The sequence below is a fragment of the Asterias rubens genome (assembly GCF_902459465.1).
Source record: "Asterias rubens chromosome 8 unlocalized genomic scaffold, eAstRub1.3 super_scaffold_89, whole genome shotgun sequence".
Lineage (NCBI taxonomy): Eukaryota > Metazoa > Echinodermata > Asteroidea > Forcipulatida > Asteriidae > Asterias > Asterias rubens.
In genome coordinates, this window is record NW_022985693.1 from 503,042 (window position 1) to 514,091 (window position 11,050).

At 37.6% G+C, this 11,050-nt stretch overlaps 1 protein-coding gene across 1 annotated transcript; it reads left to right on the plus strand.

The window, feature by feature from the left end:
• Positions 1-3,877: 3,877 nt before the first annotated feature.
• LOC117305584 (E3 ubiquitin-protein ligase TRIM33-like) lies at positions 3,878-10,279 on the plus strand. Its single transcript, XM_033790463.1, has 3 exons — positions 3,878-4,049; positions 7,125-8,403; positions 9,669-10,279. The coding sequence occupies exons 2-3, from the start codon at positions 7,131-7,133 to the stop codon at positions 10,277-10,279; spliced, it is 1,884 nt and encodes a 627-aa protein (XP_033646354.1). The 5' UTR covers positions 3,878-4,049; positions 7,125-7,130.
• The last annotated feature ends 771 nt before the right edge of the window (positions 10,280-11,050 follow it).

Here is an 11,050-nt window from a genome sequence, read left to right on the forward strand (position 1 = left end):
CTTGTTGTAATGGTTACACACTTGGATGTATTATGATCCCTTTAACTGTTGTGGGGTGGAAGATGACAACCTTCACGTGGTCCACCCTGTTGTTAACTAATGTCATCAAAGACCTTTTCGCAAATTCTTTTGCAAAGCGCTTACTGTTGAACGAGGTGCATGCTGATCCAGCTCGCAGTCAAACTTGATCGCTATGCATGCGTACCAAGTATTTGCGATGAGGTCAAAACCAATCTATGTAGCAACTCCTTGTTTTCATACTGGTGTTGTCTTCTAACCTAATTATTCTCAGTAGGCCCTAATAATGCCTATTACCATAACTATCAATCACTTTACTTTGATATGTTTTTTGCCCGTTACGTGTATAGTAAGTTTAAAATGTTCATTTTATTTTGCCAGGTTTTATGTCCATGGCTTTAGTGTGAAATAAATACCCTGATCGTGTGAAACAAGAAACAACTGTGTGATATAGAATTAAAATAGTAAAATATTAAAATTACCCCTGTAAAAGACATTGCATTGTTTTGCCATTAGTGAAACATTTCTCAAAACACAATGTACTTTAACCCAAAACTGCTGTACTTCTTTATCACCAAAACTATAAGAATAATCCCTAGAGGAAGACACAGTCTGAGAAGTGTTACCGCGGTAACGCTTCTTATACTTCTTTTGATATATTGCCAAAACTGTTATCCAGGAAATTTGTTATTGGCATTAAGGAAATTTTGTTTTACACCGCAGTGAGGGGTTTTGTACTGAAACACTACCAAAACGTGTCTTGAGATGAGACTAAAATATTGATGAAGCCCCCATACACATTGTTCAAAAGAGTTGTAGCGTAGTCTGCTACTCGAAACACGGCGACAGCGGCTGCACCCACCCGGCGTTGTTAGTTCTTCTATGAGGGCGCTATATACATTTAGTGGTCGATTTCTGATAATACTGCAACCACTACCAATTGCTGTCTTGAGACGAGACTAAAATGTTGGTGACGCCCCTATACACATGTTCAAAAGAGTTGTATCGTAGTCTGCTACTCAAAACACGGCGACAGCGGCTGCACCCACCTCCGGCGTTGTTAGTTCTTTTATGAGGGCGCTATATAATTTTAGTGGTAAATTTTTAATGCAACGATAACAATAATTTAAAACTATCGACACCTTCTTGAAACAAACTCATACCAAGTACACTTTTGAATATTTCAAACCATTAATAGTGTATTTCAATTTCTTTTGTGTTGTCCCACTTGATTCTCGGCCGCATTTTGTTTTTACACCGCAGCGAGGGGTTGTGTACTGTAATACTGCCAAAACGTGTTTTGAGACGAGACTAAAATGTTGATGAAGCCCCCATACACATGTTCAAAAGAGTTGCATCATAGTCTGCTACTCAAAACACGGTCACGGCTGCAGCTGCATCCACCCACCAGTTGTTTATTCTCACTTGAGGGCGCTAACTTTTCATGCATTTGTAACGTCTTGGTTGAGTGACCGCAGTTAACGGTTGCTCTGACAGTTTCTTATCGCGATATCGATATAGCGCCCTCTAAATTGAGGGCGCTCTAACAGACTGTGAAATGTTTCCCCCTCCCCCTGTCAAAGTCGTCTGCTCGAAAGACAAGTAAGATTATTAAAGAGAGGTAAGAAATCTTCAATTTTTCCAGTAGTTGTTCGGTTTTCGAGTCTCATAATAACAATATTAGGATCACAATATTATACAAGTCAAGAAGAATTCACCGCATCAGTTCTTTTTTAATGAAGAGAAGTAATTCTGGATCGGAAAAAGGATCAATCGTTTGTTTATTCGATAGTCAATTATTTTCCGATTTCGACCCCAAACTTTGATTGCAATTTACCGGGATACTGTGCCAGCTCCGCGGTGACAAAAGCTCTGCTGTTTACTCACGGTCTGTGTTTATGCCAGGCTTTTCATGCTAAGAACAAAGAACAAAGTTTTCTGTCGTAGGTTATGTCTTGAACATTTGAATGAATAATAATAGAATCAATAGATCAACTGACACTACAGACTGACACTCTAGCTACTGCAGTAATTTACCAAAAATCCAAAGAGGGAATGGCGCCACCACTTTTTTCACTCATTTTTACAAAAAGTGATATCTCATTAAGGTAAATTAGATACTAAATTATTTCGTATCGAATGAAAAAGTGGTGGCCTGGTGCCATACGGAAACTTTTCACAGGAGAGTCAACGAAACAACATCCTTTGAGTTGACCTAGAAAGTTCAAAACCAAACTATCGTTTGGTAGATTGTTTAATTCTCCTTCAGTCACTTGATAGATCACGTGATGTTGTTGCTATTTGGGAGTCTAGTGCGTGCCAAAATGGGGACAAAATCACAGTACTTGGGTGGGATTCTGACCCACGACCTTTGCAATTCTAGATAGGCATAGATGCCAAGTTCAGAGGCCAGCTAGCTATGCGTGACATTTTTGAACCTGTGCTAAGAACCTTTTATAAGGCAATGAGTGAATAGTCATACCTGTGAGATTTTGATAAGCACAATGGACCTAGCGTGAGATAAACTTGTGCTTAGCACCAATTGGGCAAGTAAGAACTCTGGTGTACATTTTTGTTTTAACACGTTTAACTGCTGTGATTTTATCATAAAATTGTTTGAGACAAGTCATGGCTATGTGACTAAATAATATAAAATACAAGATTGCACCATAATTTTCCCATAGCTGAAAGGTCCGAAGACTTGGGGGCTTGGGAAATCAAAACGACTTCAGGATTGTTGGTTTTGAGGACTTGGAAAATCAATCCTAATTCCTTTTGATTTTCCAAGTCCTCAAAACCAACAATCCTGAAGTCGTTTTGATTTCCCAAGTCCCCAAAACAAACAATCATGAAGTCGTTTTGATTTCCCAAGTCCTCAAAACCAACAATCCTAATTCGTTCTGATTTTCCAAGTCCTCAAAACAAACAATCCTGAAGCCATTTTGATTTCCCAAGTCCTCAAAACCAACAATCCTGAAGTCGTTTTGATTTCCCAAGTCCTCAAAACCAACAATCCTAATTCGTTTTGATTTTCCAAGTCCTCAAAACTAACAATCCTAAAGTCATTTTGATTTCCCAAGTCCTCATAACCAACAATCCTAAAGCCATTTTGATTTCCCAAGTCCTCAAAACCAACAATCCTAAAGTCGTTTTGATTTCCCAAGTCCTCAAAACCAACAATCCTAAAGCGGTTTTAATTTCCCAAGTCTTCAGGACTGTACTGCTATGTGTCTTTTAAGCATAAACTGAATTTTGTGCTTCCATTTTGGCAAGGAAAAACTCTGGTGTACATTATTATTTCAATTGTTGTGATTTCATCACAAAATGATGTTTTTATAAGTCATGGCTTTAATCTGATAGTTTTAAAGTGGGGTTGGAAATGAGTGATGTGACAGAATAAAATAAAATTAATATAAAATTGCACGGTTGTATTAATATTTCCCACCATAGCTACTATAGTTCAGACCTTTTCTTAGTAATCAAATAATCTTATTTTTGTTAGCACTCTTTACAAATTTATTGTTGCTCACTCATGGAGTTGTTTACACCATGTACAAGTTCATTGTTAAAACAGCCCAGACATCAAACAGACGTGCAGTATCGCTAGCTCCATGACCTTTGACACTGAAGTTCATTGTCAACACACTGTAGCCTACTACAGTACGTTGTACGTTCACTATGTATTGTTGTACACTCATGGAGTTGTTTACACCATGTACACTGCCAAGTTCATTGTTAAAACAGCCCAGACAACACAGATACATGCAGTATCGCTAGCTCAATGACCTTGACACTGAAGTTCATTGTCAACACAGTACTGCAGTACATTGTACGTTGTACATTAATCCAGCAACTGTGGACACACCCCGCACAGTACAAAGTACAAACTTGCTACGTAGGTGTTTTGTGACTGTATTTGTTGCAACATAATCCTGCATTCTACCACGAAATAAGACTGTTGTAAACTCAGTGAACATCCTGACAAGATTGCAGACGTTTGGACATCTTTTCCAACAGAACTATGTGCTTAGGTGAGTACAAATCACAAACTGATTCAACTTTGCTAAATACACTGTGTTAGCTTATTTAAAAACAGGCCTAAGATTGTATACAAATACCACTTAATTTGTGCAGTATAATTTGTTTGTAATTTGCAGCCTAGATGATAATGATTTTATCTTTGGTTTACATTTAAAAGTTTTGTACAATTAACACGACTGCATGGTTTATGAAATCACTCAGGGTAGAAATCTGTTTCCTAGCTCCATGATTGACTCAGATTAGAATGAATTTACCGTTCAATGCAATGGAAGTAATGGCTGGTTATTAAGGGTCATTCTTCTCAATTGGTCGCAACATTTTCTAAGACTTGAATTCAGTGTTATGAACAAAAGGAGACGATATCCCAATAATTAAATAATCAACAGCAATTTCCCATGCAAAGGACTTGTCTCATTTATCGTTCATGTTTTTACCTTTAAGGGAAGGTATTGTTTGATTATCAATCTTAAAGGTAGTGCTGATCAAAACTTGTTTGACATCTTTGGTATTAATAGGCCCTACTTCAGACATTTTTTATCTTTGTTGATTGAAAGGACTTGGGATGCGACTCAACCAATACGCCTCTCTTAATACTTAAATGCATGACGTCATAATTCTTACCCAAAATGAGGCCATGGGCGCACTTCCCCCATCACTTGCAGTGGTTACGCCCATCGCCTCGTTTTGAGTTAGCATTGTGACGTACCTCATGCATAAATATTAAGAGAGGCGTATAGACTTTGAAAATCAATATATTCAGTGTTGTAGCTAGACCAGTTTTAGTGGTGGGCAATAAATCAAATTTTGTTGGAAGTCTACCAAGGGCATGGGGATCAACAAAATTATTTGTGTTTAATTATGAGGCCATTATTGCTGAAGTGGGGCCAGGTTCCCAAACTGTTTACGTTAAAGGTTCTGTGTACTTTTTGTAGGTCCAACGACACAATGTCCACAGATCTACATTAAACTTACACGGTTTAAAGCTAATAATGGTAGAAAGCTCCCCTTAAAATAGTTCTTGCTGAGAATTTGTAGTTTCTGAGAAATTAGAAAAAAATAAATCACAAACAAATTATTTTCACTTCCGCTTATTTGCAGCAAAATTCAAGAATATTGTCAATGCTTGCACTTTAGCGTTCACAACTATTTAATCAGAAAGACTCAATTTTGGTAGTTCATATTATTATATTTGGCGTCCCCAATATTCAGTGCTGAAACAATGAGTCCCAAATGCCATTGAATGATGAAATATTAAAATGTTTTATTACATTAAATGTATTAATTTTGTTTTTTTTACCCATACACCGATGTGTGTTAGCACTGTATACTCAGTACTTTCCCGAGTCCTGTGAAAAAATATCACAGGCATATTACTCGGGTGGGATTCGAACCCACGACCCTTGCAATTCTAGAGCAGTGTCTAACCAACTAGACTACCGAGGTTGCCCGGTAGCTAGAGGCAGTTCGAATCCTATGTTTTGGCAGCGGGTACCGCAACGACATAATAGAGGTTAAATTTGCATCGGGGATAAAGAATATAAATTTTGTTTTTTTACCCATACACCGATGTGTGTTAGCACTGTATACTCAGTACTTTCCCGAGTCCTGTGAAAAAATATCACAGGCATATTACTTGGGTGGGATTCGAACCCACGACCCTTGCAATTCTAGAGCAGTGTCTTACCAACTAGACTACCGAGGTTGCCCGGTAGCTAGAGGCAGTTCGAATCCTATGTTTTGGCAGCGGGTACCGCAACGATATAATAGATGTTAAATTTGCATCGGGGATAAAGAATATTAATTTTGTTTTTTTTACCCATACACCGATGTGTGTTAGCACTGTATACTCAGTACTTTCCCGAGTCCTGTGAAAAAATATCACAGGCATATTACTCGGGTGGGATTCGAACCCACGACCCTTGCAATTCTAGAGCAGTGTCTTACCAACTAGACTACCGAGGTTGCCCGGTAGCTAGAGGCAGTTGGAATCCTATGTTTTGGCAGCAGGTACCGCAACGACATAATAACTGAGTATACAGTGCTAACACACATCGGTGTATGGGTAAAAAAAAAAAACCAAAATGAATATTCTTTATCCCCGATGCAAATTTAACATCTATTATACATTAAATGTAATGTTATTACATCTAATGTACAATACATGGTTCAAATTGATGTAGAATAGCAACAGCTGTTCAGGCAAACTGAATGTTAACTATTTTGATTTGGGGTTGGAACAAAGACAAATTTAGACCTACAAGAGCGGGACTTGAACCAACGACACCTGGATATATGTCCTGGCGCTCTACCAACTATAGCTGACTGGCTTTGAGCTGACTGGCTATGAGCTGACTGGCTATGAGCTGAGTGGCTATGAGCTGACTGGCTTTGAGCTGACTGGCTATGAGCTGACTGGCTTTGAGCTGACTGGCTATGAGCTGACTGGCTATGAGCTGACTGGCTTTGAGCTGACTGGCTATGAGCTGACTGGCTTTGAGCTGACTGGCTATGAGCTGACTGGCTATGAGCTGACTGGATTGCATGGTTGGCTTGTGCGAATAGCGCTCACCTCTCACCAAGATGACTCCGGTTCCATTCCTGGCCAGGGCCATATGTGAGTTGAGTTGTGCGTTTGTTCTCTGCTGTGCCACGAGGGTTTTGCAGACCATCAGGTTTTCCTCCCTTGGGAAAAATCAAACACTTTTGATCTTGGCTGTGCTCCGTGGTCATAATGGGTTGATGTGGCTGGCAGCCTAAGGCGCCCTTGCATGCCTGCTTCTCGAACACGTTGTAGCCGCATCCTTCGCAATTCAGCTCTTAGCTGCGAGTAAGGATGATTAGCACCCCAAATTATTATCTAGCCCTGTGTTGTCAGTCTCTCTATGTTGGCTAGATAGCTCAGTTGGTATACAAAGCACTGCCATGTTAATCTGGAGGTCCATGGTTCGAGTCCCACTCTAGTGATAATGTTTGTTCAAACCCAAATCAATTAAAATTTATCCGGTCAGTTTCCCTTGTGGTTTATAATATTTGATTAATGAGTTTGTTATTTTTTTTTTATTCAGATCAAAATGGCATTTTCTAAACCAGCACAAGGTTCAGCTCTGGAGAAAATCCGAAAGGATTATCTGGAGTGCAGTATTTGTCAAGAGGAGTACACGGAACCCAAACTACTAGACTGTCTTCACAGCTTCTGTAAACACTGTTTACTTGAATATCACACTACCAACTACAAAGATGCAAAGATGCTTATTTGTCCTTTGTGTCGAAAGGAGACAAAACTTCCTGAGACGGGTGTTGAAGATTTCAAGAGTAACTTCATTTTAACTGGTCTTGCAGGTCAACTGGAGCAGGTCAGTTCACTTGAACACAGCAAGTTGGTCTGTAATTTATGTGAGGAAAAAAACAACGCAACACATTTCTGTTATGACTGCCCCATGTTTATTTGTGCAAACTGCTACAAAATGCATAAGAAAATTCCCTCGTTGTTAAGCCATACAGTAGCTACTTTGAAAGATGTTAGAGATGGGAAAACTGCAATAAAAAAGACAAAACCCAAATGCCATCCAGAATGCCAAACTCATGAAGGTGAAGTGATGAGGTTCTACTGTACAACATGTGATGTGATGATTTGTAGAGATTGCACTGTCATCGTTCACTGTAAACCACAACATGAGTATATTGACTGCAACCAAGCCTCATCCACATACAAACAGTCATTGGCTCAACTCTTTACTCCCCTTGAAGAAACCATGAAGAAGCTTGATCAATCTCAAGCAACTGCCTCAACAATGAAAGACAACCTAAACATTGCAGTTAAGAGAACCATTGCAGAGGTGAAGAACAGAGCTGATGAGATCAGGGCTGAGGTAACAGCTCAAGAGAGTCGCATCATGGAAGAAATACAAACCATCCTTAAAGATCGGAACAAGAAATTGGCGGAATTTGAGCAAGCAGTGAGTGTAAACTTGCAGCAAATAAAGCATTCACTGCAGACTGCCAAAGACATCAGCAAGAATTCATCAATGCCTGACTTCTTTGCAAGCTATCCAACAATCAGTAAGGACTTGAAGGGACTCATAGATCAAAATCAACCCAAGATAGATTCGACCCTCGACCATCTGAGATTCACTTCAGGGATTTGTGACACCTCCCTGGGTAATCTGATTATGAAGGAGCCAAAGTGGGAGCTTAGTTTGGAGTATGGTGAAGGAATCAATGGGGCTTTGAATATTGATGCCTCTGTACCTGGGGATGAGATGGCAGTGGCTGACTATGTGAATGCAAGAGTGGCAATCTACGACACTAAGGGACAACAGAAGAAATCTATCTCACTATCAAGCAGTAAGTTCCATACAAATCATTTAGTCAGGGGTATATTGTTGTAAATCTCAGATATAACTGTGGAAAAAGTACTCTTGTTTGGTTTTCAAGGTGACAGTCAAAGAGTATTCAATGAAAATAAGGATTTAATCTACTTTGCAACGCCACAATCAAATCTGAGAACTATTTATAAAATATTGTTTGCTTTTTCTCGACTCAAGTCAATCATTAAAATGTTCAAACATCACAGCATTGGTTGTGATCAATACAAGGTTTCCATGGTAGTCAAACTGTATGTAATGAAATTGAATGGTTCTTGCTATTTCACTGTACCTTGTAGACTAAGACTACATATATCCGCTGCATGATCACTAAATCCACTCTGCTGCAGTCATTCTCAATAATTGACATTCCTCTAAATAAAACCAACAAAAGCAGTTTAATACCAAATTAATATTAAATAAATAAATTAATAAATAAATAATTATTTTGGTGAAAACAGAAAAGAAGAGTTAAAAAGAATGAATTCAATACTATTTTGTTCTTGATTAATAGTAACCTTGCTAATATGAACAAATTGTTGTTTATTGTTCTACTGTATGTCATTGTTACATGTATGATTGTAAATTGTTGTTTATTGTTCTACTGTATGTCATTGTTACATGTATGATTGTAAATTGTTGTTTATTGTTCTACTGTATGTCATTGTTACATGTATGATTGTAAATTGTTGTTTATTGTTCTACTGTATGTCATTGTTACATGTATGATTGTAAATTGTTGTTTATTGTTCTACTGTATGTCATTGTTACATGTATGATTGTAAATTGTTGTTTATTGTTCTACTGTATGTCATTGTTACATGTATGATTGTAAATTGTTGTTTATTGTTCTACTGTATGTCATTGTTACATGTATGATTGTAAATTGTTGTTTATTGTTCTACTGTATGTCATTGTTACATGTATGATTGTAAATTGTTGTTTATTGTTCTACTGTATGTCATTGTTACATGTATGATTGTAAATTGTTGTTTATTGTTCTACTGTATGTCATTGTTACATGTATGATTGTAAATTGTTGTTTATTGTTCTACTGTATGTCATTGTTACATGTATGATTGTAAATTGGAAGCTATACAAAGAGCTTTTACAACTCAGGAAACATTCAATTAAAAAATGATCTCTTTTTTATTTTTACAAAAATCAAATTATTGTAAGTTTTTTTTCAAATGAATATTCATTCATTATATTGGGTTCTATTTCGTTTGTTTATCTGTTTTCCAGACCCTCTGGCTGTTGCTGCATTCCAGAATCAGTTAGTGATTGTAGATAGGACCAACTCTGTCAAGATGTACAATAGGAATGGCAACAAGATGTTTGAATTCTACACAGTGCCTCATAGTGAAGTGGGCAAGACATCAGTCAGTCTCTGTGGTGTAGCAGTCATAAAGGATACAATCATGGTCGGGGGCGTGACGAGGTCAGTTGTTACTAAACACAAATCCAGTGATGGTTCACTCATTGACACTGTTTCAGTTCAGACACAACCCTGCTTCTTGGCCATTGACAGCAAGGACAGAGTTGTAGTCGGTGGTTGTGGGAAACAAGTAGACATTGTTGACGTCGATGGTACTTTATTATTCAGCATCAATCCAAAGATTGATAGTCAACAAGTTCAATCCTGCAGAGGTGTATGCTGTGACAGCTCAGCTATCTACATTGCAGTGTGGAATGGGGCAGGCACTGGTCATATTCATCAGTATGACACTCAGGGTAGATTTCTCAGCTGTATTGCTCAGGGTCTGTATGACCAAAATGGAATCTCATTGACATCAGATGGTCAGCAGCTTGCAGTGGCAGATTGGAATTCAGTGAAGATTTATAAGAAGGTGTAATGATATCTAATAATGATGATACTGGTCAAATACTGTCTCATGGATTGAACTGACCACCAAAACATGTCAATCAAATTAAATCACAAAATTATGCAAACTGAAAAGTTCAAATAACCACTCAATTTCCATTCTCAATATGATGACATTGAGTTGATTAATTCTGTCCATAATACCTGGTGGCAAATCTTTACAGGCTTGTTTATTTAAAGGAGTTTCTGAAAAACATTTCATCGGGCAGAAAATAGTATTTGCAAGAAATAGTAGCAGAAAATAGTATTTGCAAGAAATAGTAGCAGCAAATAGTATTTGCAAGAAATAGTAGCAGAAAATAGTATTTGCAAGAAATAGTAGCAGAAAATAGTATTTGCAAGAAATAGTAGCAGTAAATAGTATTTGCAAGAAATAGTAGCAGAAAATAGTATTTGCAAGAAATAGTAGCAGAAAATAGTATTTGCAAGAAATAGTAGCAGAAAATAGTATTTGCAAGAAATAGTAGCAGCAAATAGTATTTGCAAGAAATAGTAGCAGTAAATAGTATTTGCAAGAAATAGTAGCATGCAAAGGGTTGATTATTACATTATGGGGTTGTTCATTAAGTAGTGCAACCTTTTCCTTTTGACAAGAGAAGCAACCTATGAAGTTTAACATTGCATGCAACGAGTTGCTTTGAAAATCATTACTCATTAAAATGTAATAAAACTAACTATTGTATAATTTGCCAAAATTTGCTTTCTAAGTTAGATAACCTTTATTATTCGAAAAATTGTATCA

Coding starts and splice junctions, on each gene's coding strand:
- LOC117305584 (XM_033790463.1), top strand. CDS start 7,131: ATGGCATTTTCTAAACCAGCACAAGGTTCAGCTCTGGAGAAAATCCGA. Junction 8,404..9,668: donor ATCTATCTCACTATCAAGCA/GTAAGTTCCATA, acceptor TCTGTTTTCCAG/ACCCTCTGGCTGTTGCTGCA.